At 45.3% G+C, this 21,321-nt stretch overlaps 1 protein-coding gene across 1 annotated transcript in view; it reads right to left on the bottom strand.

Annotated features, from left to right (window-relative positions):
• SRPRB (SRP receptor subunit beta) overlaps positions 1-21,321 on the bottom strand; it is a 32,696-nt gene that overhangs the window by 4,368 nt on the left and 7,007 nt on the right. Inside the window, exons 3-6 of the mRNA XM_040427700.1 lie at positions 17,252-17,329; positions 12,935-13,017; positions 7,230-7,366; positions 4,389-4,443 (exon numbers count right to left, since the gene is read on the bottom strand). Coding sequence (XP_040283634.1) covers positions 4,389-4,443; positions 7,230-7,366; positions 12,935-13,017; positions 17,252-17,329 — 353 coding nt within the window. The remainder of the gene's footprint in view (positions 1-4,388; positions 4,444-7,229; positions 7,367-12,934; positions 13,018-17,251; positions 17,330-21,321) is intronic.

The raw sequence follows: 21,321 nt of genomic DNA on the forward strand, positions 1-21,321 counted from the left end.
CTGCGGGTGCGCGGGCAGCCTGCGGCTTGCGCCAGGAGGGCTGCGCCCGAAAAAACGGCTTCCTACGCTTATCCTGGGGAGGAGCCGAAGCGGCAGCTGTGGTGGGAGCCCCAGAGGCCCTGCGGGAGGACCGAAAACGAGACGCACCAGGGAGTCCGCGGGGGGCGCCCCTGGCTTGGGGTTGAGGAAGATGGGTGCTTTTACCACCCGTGGCCTCCGAAATAAGTTTGTCTAAGCGGACCCCGAAAAGGTCCGCAAACGGTAGCCCCGCCAGGGAACGTTTGGAGGCAGCGTCCGCTTTCCAAACCTTCAGCCAGAGCTCCCTCCTGACGGCAACTGCCAGGGCGGAGGAGCGTGCAATAAGGGCTCCCGCATCAAGGGAGGCCTCACAAACAAAATTCCCAGCCCGAATAATAAGCTGGGCCAAGGAACGTAGGTCCTGGATGGGGACGTCCGAGTCCAACTCCTGTTCCAGCTGCGCACCCCAAGCAGAGATTGCTTTCCCTGCCCAAGCAGAGGCAAAAACCGGTCTGAGAGCAGAACCGGAGGCAGCAAAAATGCCCTTGGAAAGGGTCTCCATGCGACGGTCCTCCGCTGACTGAAGAGAGGACCCGTCGGGAACAGGGATGGCCGTGTTCTTTGACAGCCGGGCCACAGGGGGGTCCACCTTGGGTGGGGAAGACCAGGTGGCCACGACACCACGGAGGAGAAATCAGAGTGGATTGGAAAGACTTTTGAGGCCTGCCTGGGTCTGATAAAGGAGACGCTAGCTGCGTCAGAGCTAGGGGGATCATCCTGCACCTTAAAGGTGTCACGAATATCAGAGATGAGTTGACCCATCGCAGAGGCTAGCTTGGACGGCAGGGCCGAGTCCATTTCCAAATCTGAAACCGCCAATTCACCTTCAGAGAGCGAATCCCTTGGAGAGGAGAGGCCCGTCTGGGTGCGCACGCGTGGCGGGGAGAGTGAGGCCTCAGAGGAGGAGGCTCGCTCTACTCTAATACGCTTCTGAGAGTGCCTAGCTCGGGAGGGGTCACTAGGAGAGAGTGAACCCGCTGCAGCGGCAGAAGCAGTGGACCCGGAGGGCGCGACAGTCAGAGTGGCGTCCTGCGGGGTAGGTGGCCTGTCTATTAGGCGGCCCACGACATGAGTGAGGCTTTCCACGGCCTAGGACAGGGATCTAGCCCAGTCAGGCGGGTCAGAGGAAGCAGGGAGCGACACAGCGGGCGACTGAGGCTGCGGTGGAGCTCGGCATGCAGTACAGTGCGGATCAGACTGCCCCCGGGGAAAGGGTTCCCTACAAGCAGTACAGGCATGGTACCAAGGCTTGGCGGCTGCAGAAGGGTCTGACATGGTGGAAAAAAAGATGTTGCACTTAAAGTGGGAGACCCCAAAGAAAAGGAACGGGGATAACACCCAAGCAACAGTACTGTGGCACGGAGGGGGTTAACAGTCCTACCAGACCCCGGATGATGCAAGCGGCAGCGGTAAGGGGAACAGACTGAGGAGGCTGTGGAGGAGAGGCAGCAGCACGTAGATGAATGGCTTCAGGATCGCACGGCAGAGAGGATTCCACGCAGCACTGTGAGAAGTGGAGCCCGATGAAACCGGAAGTAGCGGAGCGCATGTAGGAAGCTCCGCCCCCCCTCTGCCGCGCTGAAGCAGAAGCAGAGCCGCGCGCGCGCGGCAAAATGATTTTAACCCCCAAGGTGATGAAGTGCCGGCCATGAAATGGCGCCGTTCACGCCAAGTAAGCGGCCCCCAGCCGTCCCCTGTAAGGCAGCGTCCCTGCCAAGGACTTGCCCAGATAAACTCCCCCCCAAACTATGCCCGGTAACGGTCCCGATATGCCCGGGGGGGAAGGGGGGGGGGGGGTGGGAGGCGATGTAGCAGTGGCCATGGGGGATGTAGCAGTGGCCATGGAGATGTAGCAGCAGTGGGAGGGAGGAAGGGGAGGCTGGAGCAGCCACTCTCACCATACGCTGTCTTCGCCCTCAGTCCATCCAGCGGGGGTCGCCCCTTCAGCTCCTGGCACCGCAGTGGCAGGAAGCCGGGGGAGGGACTTGGCGTGCGGGCGACCCTGAGCTGGCGGGACGCAGGGGAGCGAGGCTGCCCTGGTCCACCTTGTCTTCTGTGGGGGAGGCGGCAGTGCGGAATTACCGGCACTGGCGCAACTCAACCCCGGGAGAAACAGAGGGGTCTAATGCGCCTCTGTTGTCCCTGTAGGTAGAAAAAAATCGAATTAAAAACAACAAATAACGCAAAAATAAAAAATCATAGGAAAACAACCCTGCATAAGCAGGGGGTGTCTTGCCTCCTTGGACACTAAGCAAAAACTGGCAGTCTCTTCTCCAGGCTGAAGGGTATAGCTGATGGAGGAGGGGCTTACAGCTTTCACTTAGTGTCACGCCTCCTAGGGAGCAGAGCTATACCCATGGTTTCCTGTGTCCCCCAAGGAATATGGGCGAGAAATGAACTTTTAAGATTCTGTAAATGCGCCCTCTCAAGTGCCCAGGGCGGCGTCTCAATCGTCCGAGCCCCAGGCAGCACCTCCTCAACGGCTCATAACCCCGCCCTCCGTGTGCCTCTGCCCGCCCGTTTACTCTCCTCCTCTCTCCTTTTCCACTGCGGCTGCGCGGTCAAATTCGTAGCGCAGTGGAAAAGGAGAGAGGAGGAGAGTAAACGGGCGGGCAGAGGCACACGGAGGGCGGGATTATGAGCCGTTGAGGAGGTGCTGCCTGGGGCTCGGACGATTGAGACGCCGCCCTGGGCACTTGAGAGGGCGCATTTACAGAATCTTAAAAGTTCATTTTTGGCTGAAAGAAAACTCCATTAGATACAACAAAGGTACCGGTTTTAAGTTCTGGGTGGCACATATAACGCTATTTGATCAGTCTAATATGCTCAAATGTGGTGACAGACTCCCTTTAAAGAGGCTCTGTCACCTGTTTCAAGTATACCATGCTAGATATATAGCGAGGTAGGGCTCCAAACGCTGATCACAATCCTACCTTTATTTCCCTTATTTCAGGTCCGATCACACTGTAAAACCCACTTTTAGGGAGCAAAAGGAGTACTCGGAGGCGTACATATAGTTTCTGAGCACCGCATCTATGTCGCCCTCCTGCCTGTAATAAACGCCCCCCATTCATATGATTGACAGCGCTAGACTCACTGGTCTACTGCTGAGATCCCGCGCGTGCGCACTCCAATGCTGTCTCCAGCCCGTCTTATTCATAACTTTGGCGTAGAAAATGGTCTAAATGTAAGCCGGCAAGGAAGCAGGCTTACATTTGGACTGGTGCTGGATACGGTGAAGTTATCTAGAGGCCGGAGCCGCTACATAACTTCCGCGGATCCACCGCAAGGGTTTATTAAGACCGACGTCTAAAACGCTAGTCTTAATAAACGGCCCCCGAAGTATTTTGACCATGGCAGTTCGGACCACCCTGAATAAACAATCAGATCTATCACTAGATACATGTACAACAGATAGGCCTGGGAAAGCTGGATGACAAGCATTGTAGAAGCTATAAAGCCGACCATGCTGGGTGTCACCAAGCTTTCCCAGAAACGGATACAAAAAAAAAAAAAAAGCTAGAAAATTTCACATCCTACTCCACACTGATGAAGGGCAACACCCCGAAACAGCTATCTGCGGATGGATAACTGGCTTAAGTCTTCCCTGTCACATCCTTAAAGCTTGTAAAAGAGCGGGATCTTGACATAGGGGCCACTTAATATGGTGGATTTGGTAATCTCTGTAATGGGGACACCCCGTTTGCTCGGTTTTCCTTCCTTTGAGGGATATCTGGCTTTCAATGTGTTGAAGACCCATAACTGGGGCTCCACGGTTATTTTGCATAATCCTGATAAGAATTCTTCCCCATTTTAAGATTAATTAAAGGGGAAGCGCAGCGTCATAAAAACCTGAAGCAAAGGCAAAGATATAAAATAAGAGGAACTAGTGAAGTCTTGTTGACAACACGTGGCCACTGCAGCCAATCACTGGTCTCAGCAGTACACTGCTCAGGCCTCGATGTCCCTGCTGCAGTCCAGAAAACAAAGACCAGCATTGGAGCGGGTGTGGATTTAACAGGTAAGCAATGCTTTTTTTGTTATTTTATACTTTTGGCATCCTTTGCCCCAATTTTTTACAATCCTACACAATGCCTAAGAACATTAGTGAATATGTGCATACACTGTACATACAAACTGTTTCTAAAAAGATACAGTCATCTTCTGCAAATGTATTATTAGATATCCCACAAAGTCTGAAAGATGCAGGGGTGGCAATATGCCGGAGAGACCACTACGCCACCACATAAGCTAGAAGTAAGCCACATGTTTTACTACATGCCTATAGCACGAGTACTTGATGTACTTACAATTCCTTTTCCAGTTGCTGCTGTATCAGTTTAGCTGACTTGGCCATGGATACATCTGTTGAGGGAGAAAAAAATATATTGTAGCGATTTATCTTCTGTTTAAAAGGAGCACGGTCTCTTTTATCTGAAATGATCACTGAAAGGACCCAGATAATATCATTGATCGGCCTCAAGCTCAGAAACTCTTTACACTTAAAATAAAACAAAGTTCCAGTTCAGTCTTGAAGGAGGACAGCCATTATAAACCGCACGAGGCGAATTACAAATTGGACAGGTAGAAAAAAAAATACTACACACAACAGCGCTGGGGGTCAGGCACTAGTGGTAACTCTGTTCACTATGTAATTCTCTAGTAGGTCAGCAGGCTTAGGCCTCATGCACATAAAACGTATGCCATATAAGGGCACCGGCCGTGTGCGTTCCGTATCACGGATGCGGATCCATTCACTTGAATGGGTCAACAATTCACAAGAAATAAAGCGGTGCGCACCGGAGGCACTACGTAGTGCTTCTGTGGGATTTCGGTCCATGCCTCCATACCGCAAGAAAATAGAGTGAATGGGTCTGCATCTGCAAATGGGCTCACGGCCAGTGCCCGTATATTGCAGACCGCTATTTGCAATGCACAGCAGGGGCCGCACACGTTCTTGTGCATGAGCCCTTAGGTTACACTCACTATGAAAATGGTGGTCAGCATTGTGGTAGCAGGTAACACCCACTAATTCAATCTTGTATCAGTTCAAAACCTACTAACACTTAATCATAATTTTAATAAGAATATCTAGGGAAAAAAAATAAAAAATTACAATCTATTTCTCTATTTTTGTGCTTTTCATTTATTACATATTAATATAAGTTATACGGTAATTACGGTAAATGTTAGTCTCCCGACATGTCTGCTACTTGGACTCATGTAATAATTATGGAGCATCTATTATAATAGCTCTATGTGGCTAGTATAAGCGCTGCATGGGAGAACCAGAAGAGCTCGGCTCTTGTATGACAGCTGGGCTCCTGCTCTAAGGCTAGGTCTACACGACGACATGTGTCACGCGACAGATAGGGCACAACTATACTGCAACATTTGTCACGCAACATTTTGTCGCACGACAATTTTTATAATGATATAGTCTATAGTGTCGCAATGCGATATGCTGCGACTGGGACGCAAATGGATTTTTTGCGACTTTCATGTTGTAGTTGCAGCGCGACACCATAGACTATCATTATAAAAATTGCCACGCGACATTGGTTCGACAAATGTTGTAGTGTAGACCTAGCCTAACAGTCCGGATGGGCAGCTGCGGTCAATAGCGACCATGGCATCTAACTGATTTCAGAGGAAGGCTTACGCTGTCACTCTGCCATTACATTTGCACTGATGCAGATGGGTGACAATGTCTTTACAGGGAAGCCGAGGGTCCAATGAAAGCCATAAGGCCTGCCCTCTGTGTATGTCTATTAGGCTGTGCCCTTAGCACTAATAGACTGTCTTTCATTTTTTACTGACAGCATAGTACACTGTACTACACAAGTAATACAGTGCATTTTGGAAGACATCAAAGGCTTGCATGTCAAGGAACCCCCTGTGGGACTAATAAATGGTAAAAATAAAAATTAACTAAAGTGTTATTAACCCTTAGGATACCAGAGGTTTTTTTCATTTTCATTTTCCTTGAGCCATAAATTTAAATTTTTCTGTTCACATAGCTGTATGAGGGCTTATTTTTTGCGGGACAAGTTGTACTTTCTAATGGCATACAATGAAGTGGGAAGCGGGTGAAAAAAATTTCGAAATGGGGTGGAATAAAAAAAAAAATTAAAATTCCTCCACCGTTTTGCGGGTTTTGTTCCCACCGCATTCCCTTTACACCAAAACTGACCCCTTCATTCTCTGGGTCAGTATGATTACAACGATACCCCATATGTATAGTTTTTTTTATGTCTAAATAGTGTAAAAATAAACATATTCTGACCCCATAACTTTTTTTAGAGTTCTATATCTAGAAATGAGCGAATCGACTTCAGATGAAACATCCGAAGTCAATTTGCATAAAACTTAGTTTCAATACTGTATGGAACGAGCGCTCTGTACAGTATGAGAATGTATTGGCTCCTATAAGCCAAAATGATTATTTCTACTGTTAAAAACCTTTTACCGAGTTCAGTAAGTTTTTTTAGGGCCGTTTTCGGCAGAGGATGCCGGTAAAAAGCCCATGATCTCACTTGATCACGGCATCTAAAGGATTTAAAGGGAACCTGTCATCAACTTTATGCTGACCTCACTGAGGGCAGTATAAAATAGTGACCGAAATGCGGATTTCAGCGGTGTGTCACTCATGAGCTAAAAGTCAGTGGTTGCTCAGAACCAGCATCATAATCATGCAGCTCAGGCCTTGGAGAGTCAAATCTACCTGAGAAGAGTCCTGGTTATACATAATCTCCTGCTCTCCCTGCCTATCTGCTGATGATTGGCAGTTCTCTCCTAGAGAGAAAGAGAGACAACTAGGTAGAAGACTGTCAGTCATCAGCAGGTGGACAGGGAGAGCAGGAATTCATGAATAACCAGGACTCTTCTCAGGCGGCCGGGACTCTTATCCAGGCCCAGTCTGCAATGATTGTGATGTTGGTTCTTGGCAACCACTTACTTTTAGCTTATAAATGACAGATGGCTGAAATCAACTCGCCTGTCTGTACTTTATTCTGCCATTAGTATGGGCAGCACAAAGTTGATGATGGGCATTATTGCCGGTTGTGGTCATTAGCCGCGGGTCTCTGCTGTGTGAATCTACAGGCACTACAGGTTGGACTTGATCTGAGGACATTCAGGAAACAACTCACCTTGTTTGTTGCAGACAACCAGTATAGAGGGAACATTACGCAGCAATGACGCATCTGTCAGAATTTGGTAGAGGAATTCTGCCACCTCCTTTACCTCTCGCTGGAAAGCTGAGCTGTCCACCACAAAAATCATAGCCCTGCAAGATTCAAGAGGAAATCACCATTATTCACTCAAAATATTGAGATTACATGCTATGAAAGTTCCCATAGAAAGTCTGAATGCATATACAACACAGGTGGTCAAGGAAACAGTCCTGAAATGTGGAGAAGTATGTATATGTGTATATATATATATATATATATATATATATATATATATACACACCAAGCCTTCTCATTTATAACACGTGAAAGCATCAAGACGTAACATGCCACTTCTTGAAGTGAATTTAAAATCCCAATAAAAAACAAACAAACAAATCCACAGCCGTATGAATAGCAATGCTGATTACCATTGGCAACAATGGGATATGGACTCCACATGGAATTTAAAGGACATCATCGCAGCTGAAGGCATCTGTGTTCATATGTGCCCGCATTGCTGAGAAAAATAATGTTTTAATATATGCAAATGAGCTTCTAGGAGCAACAGGGGCGTTGTAGTTACTCCTAAAGCCTCAGCTCTCTCTGCAACTGCCGCACCCTCTGCACTTTGATGGACAGGGCCAGGCAGTAAAAATGTCATTACGCCTGGCCCTGACTTCTCCTAAAGTCAATCAAAGTGCAGAGGGTGCGGCAGTTGCAGAGAGAGAGAGAGAGCAGAGCCTCTAGGTGTAATGACAACGCCCCTGTTGCTCCAAGAGGCTCATTTGCATATAGTAAAACATCACTTTTCTCAGCAATGCGGGCACATATGAACATGGGACCAACACAGATGCCTTCAGCTGCCAAGTGCACATGTAACAGGTCAGCAAGTTTCATAGCTACAAATCTGCTGACAGATGCCCTTTAACCTGTTGGGGACACATGACGTAGCGGTACGTCATGATGCACTGGTACTTAAGGACACATGACAATGATACTGGTACGTCATGTGCATTTACGATCACCGCCGCGCACTCTGACAATGCCGAGGGAGGTCCTGTGACCCCCCCCCCCCCCCCCGCCTTGTATCGGCGATCGCAGCAAACCGCAGGTCAATTCAGACCTGCGGTTTGCTGCGTTTCCGGGCTATTTGGGTCTCTGGTGACCCGATAACCGGGAATAGGATGGCGATCGGTGGTGTGATAATACACCACCAATCACTAACCTTAGATCCTGTGAGGTAAGGCTACTTTCACACTAGCGTTCAGAGCGGGTCCGTCTGATGTCTGCTCAGACGGATCCGCTCCTATAATGCAGACGTTTGTATTCGTTCAGAACGGATCCGTCTGCATTATAGTTTGAAAAAAATTCTAAGTGTGAAAGTAGCCTGAACGGATCCGTCCAGACTTTGACTTTCAATGTAATGGGGGACGGATCCGTTGGACGGAAGATTGAGCCATATGGTGTCATCTTCAAACGGATCCGCCCCCATTGACTTACATTGTAAGTCTGGACGGATCCGCTTGCCTCTGCACGGCCAGGCGGACACCCGAACGCTGCACTAAATAAAGCTGGTAAAGGAGGTTTACAGTACGGCCATGACACGTACCAGGTTTGAGGCCATACGGAAATGCCTGCATTATGCAGATAATAAAAAAAAATAAAAGTTTAAACACCCCCCCAATATAGAAAACAATATATCGCAATATAAATTTTAGGCCATATCGCCCACCCCTAAAGCCGGTCATCTATCACTTTGGGGCCAAATTTTTGGAGGCCTATGTACCTGGAAGGGAGGTCACGGTTAAGGAGTCTCTCCTTGCTTTCAAGGGGAGACTCATTTTCCGCCAGTATGTTCCCTCTAAGCGGGCGAGGTATGGTGTGAAGATGTACAAACTTTGTGAGAGTACCTCAGGGTACACTTACAAGTTTCAGGTGTACGAAGGGGGAGATTCCCATACTGAACCCTCAGAATGTCCCCCCACTCTGGGTGTTAGCGGGAAACTTCTGTGGGACCTTATGCACCCACTGCTAGATAAGGGTTACCACCTGTACGTGGATAACTTTTATACTAGTAACCCCTTGTTCCAATCCCTCGCCACCAGATCCACGTCAGTTTGTGGGACCATGCGGAAAAATGAACGCGGCCTCCCTACCCTCCCCCTCCAGGTACCTATCCCCAGGGGTGAGACCCGTGCCCTTACCAGTGGAAACCTGTTGCTGGTCAGATATAAGGACAAGAGGGATGTCCTTGTATAGTCCACAATTCACGGTAACGGCATCACCCCTGTCCCTGTGCAAGGTACCGCGGAAACGGTCCTCAAGCCTAATTGTATCGTCGACTACAATCGGTATATGGGAGGAGTCGATCTCTCTGATCAAGTCCTCAAGCCATATAACGCCATGCGCAAAACCCGGGCATGGTACAAAAAAGTTGTGGTCTACTTGGTACAGGTTGCCTTGTACAACTCTTTTGTGCTGTCCCGGAGCGCTGGCAATACAGGGACATTCCTGCAGTTCTATGAGGCAGTCCTCAAGGCCCTGATCTTTTCTGACCGGCAAAGAGCAGGCCGGAGTACCTCGGGAACTGGAGGCGCCCGGATCGTCCCTGGCCAACACTTTCCAGGTGTGGTCACCCAAAAAAAGTGCAGAATGTGTGTCACAGGAGGGGGATACGGAAGGACACCACCACTCAGTGTGACACGTGCCCCGATCATCCGGGCCTCTGCATTATTGGTTGCTTCAGGGAGTACCACACTTTCATGGACTACTAAATTTATAATCCCCTTCCCCAATTTTAATTCCATTTAGCCACTGACAATCGAAAAAAACTATAGTTCTCAGACTTGACAGCCAAAAATAATTATATTTTGTAAAACTAAAATAAATAAAAAGAGACATATTTGGTATTGCCGTGTCTGTAAGAATCTGCTCTATAAAAATACCCCATGACCCAACCCCTCAGATGAACACAGTCAAAAAAAAAAAAAGGTGCCAAAACAGCAAATTTTCCAGTAACAAAGCAAGGGTTAACAGCCAAACAAAACTTAATATTTATTACCCCGATTCTGCAGTTTTATAGAAACACCCCATATGTGGTCGTAAACTGCTGTATGACCAAATGGCAGGGCGCAGAAGGAAAGGTGCGCCGTATGGTTACTGGAAGGAAGATTTTGATGGCCTTTTTTTTGGCACCATGTCCCATTTGAAGAACCTCTGATGCACCCCTAGAGTAGAAACTCCATAAAAGTGACCCCATCTGAGAACCTACACCCCTCAAGGTATTCAAAACTGATTTTACAAACTTTGTTAACCCTTTAGGTGTTAAACAGTTTATGGCAAATGGAGATGAAATTTCTGAATTTCTATTTTTGGTAACCTTGCCTCACAAAAATGTAATATAGAGCAACCAAAAAACATATGTACCCTAAAAATAGTCCCAACAAAACTGTCACCTTATCCTGAAGTTTCCAAAATGGGGTCACTTTTATGGAGTTTCTACTCTAGGGGTGCATCAGGGGGGCTTCAAATGGGACATGGTGTAAATAAACCAGTCCAGCAAAATCTGCCTTCCAAAAACCACACGGCGCTCCTTCCCCTCTACGTCCTGCCGTGTGCCCGTACAGTAGTTTACGACTACATATGGGGTGTTTCTGCAAACTTCAGAATCAGGGCCATAAATATTGAGTTTTGTTTGGCTGTTAACCCTTGCTTTGTTACTGGAAAAAATGGATTAAAATGGAAAATTTGCCCCAAAAATTTAAATTCTTAAATTTCATCTCCATTTGCCAATTACTCTTGTGGAACACCTAAAGGGTTAACAAAGTTTGTAAAATCAGTTTTGAATACCTTGAGGGGTGTAGTTTCTAGAATGGGCTGGTTTCTATTATGTAAGCCGAATTTTTTTGACAAATAATCTCAGAATGGCGTAGATAAGTAAAAGAGTTTTAAAGTTATTCACACAAAGTGACACTGGTCAGATTTGCAGAAAATTGCCTGGTCCTTAAGGTGAAATATGGCCGTGTCCTTAAGGGGTTAAACAGTGTGAACATAGTCTAAGCTTACTGTGCCCTTGTGAGTTTTTATCAAGACTGAGATGAGGGGCAGAGAACCCATTGCCACATCCTAGGCATGGGGCTCTATAGACAAGCTGATTACAATGGCCTCAACAAGCAGCTGTATGATCAGAATGCAGACTGCACTGAATGTCAGTGGCTACCTGCACAGAACCTGGTGGTGGGTCCCTTCTCCTGCGCATGCAATGATGCCTGCTGCAGCAGAGTAAATACTGCACCTGTTATGCTGTTGCACAAAAGTAGTCCTATGCAACGAAGAGGGCATTTCAAATGAAGCATTATTACAATACACTTGCACCAAAAAAGCTGTGTGCATTCCGCATTTTATGGAACGTCCGCCACATAATAGAACAGTTCTGACTTTTCGGACGTGGCGATATGTAATATGTTTATTTATTGTTTATATATTTTATATGTAAAATTGGGAAAGGGGGTGATTTATACTTAATATTTTGTTTTTTACTTTTTATTTAATAACCATTTCCCCCCTTAGGGGCTAGAACCTGGGATCTTTTGATTCCTTGTCCTATTCACCCTGATAGAGCTCTATTAGGGTGAATAGGACCTCACACTCTCCCTGCAGCCCTGTGCATAGTACACAAAGCAGCAGGGAGATTACCATGGCAGGCAGGGATTCAGTAGCATCCTGGCTGCCATGGTAACCGATCGGAGCCCCAGGATTACACTGCTGGGGCTCCGATCAGAAGATGCCACTGCACCACCAATGAAGAGGGGACCCTGTGGCCACTGCCACCAATGATTTAATACTGAGGGAGGGGGGGGGGGGGGGGGGGACTGCGCGTTGTGAGGGACTGAGAGGGACACTGGGATGGTTTGTGCTGACTTGTGAGATAGTCGGGCGGATTCTGGCATCCTCAAGGCCGGATATGCACTTCCACTTTAAGTAATATGAACTGATCTCTTTTTGGTGTATGGGCCTTTGCATGCGAGGTTTAAATAGTAGATACTTTTGTGCTTTTTGCACTTATAGGATGTATGTTGTACTTCTGAAACAAATATTCTATATCATGAATTCAATGCATTCTATGTAGATTATACTTACCTGTTATGGTTAATGGGCTCTTGTTATAATCAAATGTTTGAATATATTACAACCTTTTGTGCTTTTTTATAGATACGCACGTTATACTGCTGATACAAAAGCCACGCACTACCTGTATTACGCCATGTCACCAATAGAGGAATTGATTATGGATATACACAATATGAAATTTGGCCAGCCCCTTTCCAGTTGTCCCTTCTTCATGTACTGTGTGGATTTCTATATGTTTTTTTAAAAACACTTTTATGTGGTATTAATAAAGATATATTTTTAACTATATTTGGTTGTGATCATTGCATTATTTGGGCATGCACATATTTTTGATAAAAATGAAAAAAAGTTGCAAAATTATTGCGCAATTGAGTGCAAAAAGCTGCAAAAGCAGTATGTGGCGACTTTTTGAAGCCAGAATTCTGGGGTGAAGGCATGATGAATCAGGGTCAGAATCACTAATGGAAATGTGAACAGAACTTTACTCTGCGTTACTTTTGTCTGTGCATTTGACTGTACTAGATGGTGTATGGGCACATATCATACAGTACCTGATTGATGTCCTGTACTGGTCCAAGAACTGAAGCCTTAAACTTTCATGGCCAGGAATGTCAACCAAGGTGAAAGTAGAACGCTGTAGATGCAACGAAAAAAAACGTTAGTCACAAAGTACAAGGCAAAGATACTAATATACCGGATACTCTGGTTTCCTCCCACACTCCAAAGGCATACTGATAGGGACCTTAGATTGTGAGCCCCATTGGGGACAGTTGGATGCTAATGTCTGTAAAGCGCTGCGGAATATAGTAGCGCTGTGTAACTGCATAAAATAAATAAATAAATAAATAAATATATATACAGGGAGTGCAGAATTATTAGGCAAGTTGTATTTTTGAGGATTAATTTTATTATTGAACAACCATGTTCTCAATGAACCCAAAAAACTCATTAATATCAAAGCTGAATATTTTTGGAAGTAGTTTTTAGTTTGTTTTTAGTTTTAGCTATTTTAGGGGGATATCTGTGTGTGCAGGTGACTTACTGTGCATAATTATTAGGCAACTTAACAAAAAACAAATATATACCCATTTCAATTATTTATTTTTACCAGTGAAACCAATATAACATCTCAACATTCACAAATATACATTTCTGACATTCAAAAACAAAACAAAAACAAATCAGTGACCAATATAGCCACCTTTCTTTGCAAGGACACTCAAAAGCCTGCCATCCATGGATTCTGTCAGTGTTTTGATCTGTTCACCATCAACATTGCGTGCAGCAGCAACCACAGCCTCCCAGACACTGTTCAGAGAGGTGTACTGTTTTCCCTCCTTGTAAATCTCACATTTGATGATGGACCACAGGTTCTCAATGGGGTTCAGATCAGGTGAACAAGGAGGCCATGTCATTAGATTTTCTTCTTTTATACCCTTTCTTGCCAGCCACGCTGTGGAGTACTTGGACGCGTGTGATGGAGCATTGTCCTGCATGAAAATCATGTTTTTCTTGAAGGATGCAGACTTCTTCCTGTACCACTGCTTAAAGAAGGTGGTGTCTTCCAGAAACTGGCAGTAGGACTGGGAGTTGAGCTTGACTCCATCCTCAACCCGAAAAGGCCCCACAAGCTCATCTTTGATGATACCAGCCCAAACCAGTACTCCACCTCCACCTTGCTGGCGTCTGAGTCGGACTGGAGCTCTCTGCCCTTTACCAATCCAGCCACGGGCCCATCCATCTGGCCCATCAAGACTCGCTCTCATTTCATCAGTCCATAAAACCTTAGAAAAATCAGTCTTGAGATATTTCTTGGCCCAGTCTTGACGTTTCAGCTTGTGTGTCTTGTTCAGTGGTGGTCATCTTTCAGCCTTTCTTACCTTGGCCATGTCTCTGAGTATTGCACACCTTGTGCTTTTGGGCACTCCAGTGATGTTGCAGCTCTGAAATATGGCCAAACTGGTGGCAAGTGGCATCTTGGCAGCTGCACGCTTGACTTTTCTCAGTTCATGGGCAGTTATTTTGCGCCTTGGTTTTTCCACACGCTTCTTGCGACCCTGTTGACTATTTTGAATGAAACGCTTGATTGTTCGATGATCACGCTTCAGAAGCTTTGCAATTTTAAGAGTGCTGCATCCCTCTGCAAGATATCTCACTATTTTAGACTTTTCTGAGCCTGTCAAGTCCTTCTTTTGACCCATTTTGCCAAAGGAAAGGAAGTTGCCTAATAATTATGCACACCTAATATAGGGTGTTGATGTCATTAGACCACACCCCTTCTCATTACAGAGATGCACATCACCTAATATGCTTAATTGGTAGTAGGCTTTCGAGCCTATACACACTGAAGGCATCAAAACTATGAATTAACACATGTGGAATTATATACATAACAAACAAGTGTGAAACAACTGAAAATATGTCATATTCTAGGTTCTTCAAAGTAGCCACCTTTTGCTTTGATTACTGCTTTGCACACTCTTGGCATTCTCTTGATGAGCTTCAAGAGGTAGTCCCCTGAAATGGTTTTCACTTCACAGGTGTGCCCTGTCAGGTTTAATAAGTGGGATTTCTTGTCTTATAAATGGGGTTGGGACCATCAGTGGCGTTGAGGAGAAGTCAGGTGGATACACAGCTGATAGTCCTACTGAATAGACTGTTAGAATTTGTATTATGGCAAGAAAAAAGCAGCTAAGTAAAGAAAAACGAGTGGCCATCATTACTTTAAGAAATGAAGGTCAGTCAGTCAGCCGAAAAATTGGGAACACTTTGAAAGTAAGGGCTATTTGACCATGAAGGAGAGTGATGGGGTGCTGCGCCAGATGACCTGGCCTCCACAGTCACCGGACCTGAACCCAATCGAGATGGTTTGGGGTGAGCTGGACCGCAGAGTGAAGGCAAAAGGGCCAACAAGTGCTAAGCATCTCTGGGAACTCCTTCAAGACTGTTGGAAGACCATTTCAGGGGACTACCTCTTGAAGCTCATCAAGAGAAAGCCAAGAGTGTGCAAAGCAGTAATCAAAGCAAAAGGTGGCTACTTTGAAGAACCTAGAATATGACATATTTTCAGTTGTTTCACACTTGATTGTTATGTATATAATTCCACATGTGTTAATTCATAGTTTTGATGCCTTCATAGTCATGAAAATAAAGAAAACTCTTTGAATGAGAAGGTGTGTCCAAACTTTTGGTCTGTACTAATTATATATATATATATATATATATATATATATATACATATATACATATATACACACACATACATACACCCACACACATACATACATACATCTCTTTACTACACAGGACATTTTGAACTCGGGCATAAAGAAGAGGCAAAGAAATCTTAGGCTATTGCCACATGTCACGTCTGTGCTGCATTTTTGATGCAGCAAAGAAAAATAAAATAGCACCATTTAGATTTTTGCAACAACATACCTGAGTTTATGCTGCAGTTTATTCCAGCAAAGGGAAAACACACAGCAAAACTGAATTACATTCATTACAGAACAGAGTAGCATTACAGGGGTTGTCTCATCGTTACTAAGGATGAGATGAGACAGTCCCGACCACCTTCCGGCCAGGAAACACTAGAGCACTCCGACTGTGCATTAGAGCCACGGAAACAGCGTAGCACAGCAAGCTATGCAGCTTATGAGCTTACTGTGCTACGCTGTTTTCGTAGCGATCATGCATCGCGATTGGAGCTACTGAACCAGCGAGCGCTGGATCGATCTGCTGTTTCCCATCCGGCTGTTGGTCGGGACTTTCCCATCTATTTAAAGGGTTTCTGTAATGAGAAATGACGTTATGTAATGTGTGATGTGCTAATGTCAGCAGTACATAACAGTGTCTTTATAACTCCCTGCCGCCGCCGTTCTCTTAAAATAAAGACTTTTAAAATATGCTAATGAGCCTCTAGGTGCTACTGGGGCGTTGCTTCAGCACCTAGAGGCTCGTTTTTACTGCGCCGAATACTAAACGGGACGACGCAGGATTTACGGGACACCGAGGAGAACTCGAAAGTCAATCAACTGGACCTGGGCGTGCCAAAGGGTGCGCAGAACGAGTCTCTAGGTGCTGAAGCAACGCCCCAGTAGCACCTAGAGCAGGCATGGCCAATCTGCGGCTCTCCAGCTGTTGTAAAACTACAACTCCCACCATGCCCTGCTGTAGGCTGATAGCTGAAGACTGTCCAGGCATGATGGGAGTTGTAGTTTTGCAACAGCTGGAGTGCCTCAGGTTGGCCATCCCTGACCTAGAGGCTCAATAGCATATTTGAAGTCTTTATTTTAAGAGCACGACGGCAGGCAGGGAGTTATAAAGACACTGTTATGTACTGCTGACATTAGCACATCGCTTATATCAGCTACATAACGTTATTTCTCATCACAGAAACCCTTTAACGTACATGTTGGGGAAGAAAAAAAATATATATATTTATAAAGGTAATTTATAGGTCTGGTGTGCGTTTTTCCTTTGCTGGAACAATAAATGCCCATTCTAAGATTATATAATACTATGCAGCACGAGACGGCTTACCGCCAAAGTATCAGACACGCCGAAATCCAACATGCCCAACCCTATCCACCAAACCCTTGCCATTGTAGATGAACTGGGTCATCTCAGTGCACATTAGATTGAATGCTGATCCCATACTAGCGGGTTTAGCCACCTTTAGACCAAGTATCTGGACATAGCAGCCGGCTCCATTGTTTCTGCAGTAGTCCATACATAACCCCCATTCTGCTGGGAGCATATAACATTGAAGTGTGTAAGGAGGAACCAACACCCAGGGTCGTCTTCAGGGAAGACTTACAGGTAGGTCACAAGTGCAAGGTTACTGTATAAATGCTCCGCCATCTCACCTTGTCGTTCTTTCCTCTGTAAATTCCAGTATTGGGAGAAATGGACATCTGCGTTTTACTGAATTTTCCAGTTAGAAGCTGAAATAAAAAATACAAAACAAACAAAATTAACGTTACCCAACAACCCCCTAAATGTACGTGTTACAGGGTCATCAACATTAGCACACTAATCCTGAGGCCCCTTCAATCTTTGTCCAGGGGCATCCGCACACAGCATATCCACTCTGTTAAAGGGTCTGTCCTGTCATACATATTGATTACCTATCAGGATATGAAGTCATCAATATCTGATTGGCGGGGGTCCAATCAGCTGTATGAAGAGGTGGCGGTGGTCCATGTAAGCGGTACTTCCTGTTCATTACACAGCACTTTGTTTTGGAAGCAAGTGTAATGAGTACTCGCTCCATACACTTGAATGGAGTGAACCCTTGTAATTACACTACGCTGCCGCTCTACAGGAGACGACCGACAGTGTAATCAGGAAACCGGGCTCCCACGGAGCGCCGCCTCCTCTTCAAAAAGCTGATCAGCGGGGGTGCAGGGTGTCGGATCGCCACTAATCAGATCCTGATGAGCTATTCTGACGATAGGACATTAATATATATGGCAGGACAACCCCTTTAATCTGTGAAACAAGCCAAACTGCAATAGAAGTGATCCGTGTCTCCGGGGTTTCTTGTTCATCACCTCTATACGATGACACGACGTCCATGACTGTCACCATTCACCACCACTGGACAGGGTGTCACACCAGTAGCCCGGTGGGGATCAGAAGTGGGGGAGAGGCACAGAATCACTGGGATAAGTAGACTGCAATTTTCTTTAAGGGCTCATTCAGATGACCGAATGAATCATTCTGCATCCGTTCCGTAAAATTGCGGGTGCGGACCCATTAATTTCAAGGCCACAAAAGATGAGGACAGCACACCATATTGTTCCGTTCCACGGCCTCGCAAAAAAGAGAGAGCATGTCCTATTGTCCATAGGCATTTTCTATCATAGTGCCGGCCATGAGCGGTTCGAAAAATGTGGAACGCACACAGGCCGGTATCCATGTTTTGCAGATCTGCAAAACACTACAGCCGTCTGAATAAGCCCTTACAGTTTTAGGCCACAAGTTTTTCACACCAGAAGGTACTTTAGAGGTTTTCCAACATTTATTTCTACTAGAGTTGCATCGGTTATCGAAGTCTCGATACTTTTACATCCGGATCGATACGATACCAGGTCTTACTATTTAATGATACTAGGCTACGCAGCCTAGTATGTGTTAGAGAACATGACATGTACTGCGCTCAGCGCGCTCCATGTTCTCTTCAGCAGCACAGTGAAGAAGGAGGGAGTCCCTCCCTCCCCACTGTGCTGCTGGCCACCAATGAGACTAGCAGTGAGGAGGAGAGGAGGGGTTGTGGCCACCAATGAATGTAATCAACACAGTAATTCAAGTGTAGGCTGCGGGTGCCGGCGGCGGTATCACAGAGCCAGCACCTGGCCTCAATAACAGGGCACAGCGATCTCGCGAGTCGTGGCAATTTACCCCTCAGGTGCTGCACCTGAGAGGTTAATTGATGAGGATCGCAGCGCCCTGTCAGAGGCTGGGTGCCAGGTCTGTGATACCGCCGCCGTCACCCGCAGCCTACACTTGAATTACTGCGTTAATTATATTAATTGGTGGTGCAGTGGCAGCTTCTGATCCGAGCCCCAGCAGTGTAATCCTGGGGCTCCAATCGGTTACCATGGCAGCCAGGATGCTACTGAAGACCAGGCTGCCATGGTAACCTCCCTGCTGCTGTGTGTACTATGCACAGGGCTGCAGGGAGAGTGTGAGGTCCTATTCACCCTAATAGAGCTCTATTAGGGTGAATAGGACAAGGGCTCTAGCCCTAGCTAAGAGGGCTAACTTTAAGAAAAAGTAAAAAAATAAAAAATAAAATAAAGTGTAAAAAAACAAAACAAAACTAAATACTAAAAGTTTAAATTAAAAATCTCCACACCTGAAAAAGCATGAACTATTAAAATATTAAAAAAGATCTCCTATGCGGTAAACGCTGTAACAGAAAGAAAAAAAAAAATGTGCGATTCGCCATTTTTTTGTCACCTTGTCCACCCAAAAAAATAGTACAGAACTGTTCTATTATGGGCCAGACGTTCAATAAAATGCGGAATGCACGCCGCTTTTTTGGGCGTTTTCCTTTTTTCGTGTGGTATCGGGTATCGCAATACTTTTTTATGGTATCGAAATAGAATCAAAATTTTTGTATCGTGACAACCCTAATTTCTACCACAGTTCAGTTACCTCTGACGTGGATGCCGTTAACCACCTCAGCCCCCAGTGCTTAAACACCCTGAAAGACCAGGCCACTTTTTACACTTCTGACCTACACTACTTTCACCATTTATTGCTCGGTCATGCAACTTACCACCCAAATGAATTTTACCTCCTTTTCTTCTCACTAATAGAGCTTTCATTTGGTGGTATTTCATTGCTGCTGACATTTTTACTTTTTTTGTTATTAATCGAAATTTAACGATTTTTTTGCAAAAAAATGACATTTTTCACTTTCAGTTGTAAAATTTTGCAAAAAAAATGACATCCATATATAAATTTTGCTCTAAATTTATTGTTCTACATGTCTTTGATAAAAAAAAAATGTTTGGGTAAAAAAAAAATGGTTTGGGTAAAAGTTATAGCGTTTACAAACTATGGTACAAAAATGTGGATTTCCGCTTTTTGAAGCAGCTCTGACTTTCTGAGCACCTGTCATGTTTCCTGAGGTTCTACAATGCCCAGACAGTACAAACACCCCACAAATGACCCCATTTCGGAAAGTACACACCCTAAGGTATTCGCTGATGGGCATAGTGAGTTCATAGAACTTTTTATTTTTTGTCACAAGTTAGCGGAAAATGATGATTTTTTTTTTTTTTTTTTTTTTTCTTACAAAGTCTCATATTCCACTAACTTGTGACAAAAAATAAAAACTTCCATGAACTCACTATGCCCATCACGAAATACCTTGGGGTCTCTTCTTTCCAAAATGGGGTCACTTGTGGGGTAGTTATACTGCCCTGGCATTCTAGGGGCCCAAATGTGTGGTAAGGAGTTTGAAATCAAATTCTGTAAAAACTGACCAGTGAAATCCGAAAGGTGCTCTTTGGAATGTGGGCCCCTTTGCCCACCTAGGCTGCAAAAAAGTGTCACACATCTGGTATCTCCGTATTCAGTAGAAGTTGGGGAATGTGTTTTGGGGTGTCATTTTACATATACCCATGCTGGGTGAGATAAATATCTTGGTCAAATGCCAACTTTGTATAAAAAAATGGGAAAAGTTGTCTTTTGCCAAGATATTTCTCTCACCCAGCATGGGTATATGTAAAAAGACACCCCAAAACACATTCCCCAACTTCTCCTGAATACGGAGATACCAGATGTGTGACACTTTTTTGCAGCCTAGGTGGGCAAAGGGGCCCATATTCCAAAGAGCACCTTTCGGATTTCACTCGTCATTTTTTACAGAATTTGATTTCAAACTCCTTACCACACATTTGGGCCCCTAGAATGCCAGGGCAGTATAACTACCCCACAAGTGACCCCATTTTGGAAAGAAGAGACCCCAAGGTATTCGCTGATGGGCATAGTGAGTTCATGGAAGTTTTTATTTTTTGTCACAAGTTAGTGGAATATGAGACTTTGTATGAAAAAAAAAAAAAAAAAAAAAAATCATCATTTTCCACTAACTTGTGACAAAAAATAAAAAATTCTAGGAACTCGCCATGCCCCTCACGGAATACCTTGGGGTGTCTTCTTTCCAAACTGGGGTCACTTATGGGGTAGTTATACTGCCCTGGCATTTTCCAGGGGCCCTAATGTGTGGTAAGTAGGTAAATGACCAGTGAAATCCGAAAGGTGCTCTTTGGAATATGGGCCCCTTTGCCCACCTAGGCTGCAAAAAAGTGTCACACATCTGGTATCTCCGTACTCGGGAGAAGTTGGGGAATGTGTTTTGGGGTGTCTTTTTACATATACCCATGCTGGGTGAGAGAAATATCTTGGCAAAAGACAACTTTTC

This window comes from Bufo bufo, chromosome 4, assembly GCF_905171765.1.
Source record: "Bufo bufo chromosome 4, aBufBuf1.1, whole genome shotgun sequence".
In the NCBI taxonomy this organism is placed as follows: Eukaryota; Metazoa; Chordata; class Amphibia; order Anura; family Bufonidae; genus Bufo; species Bufo bufo.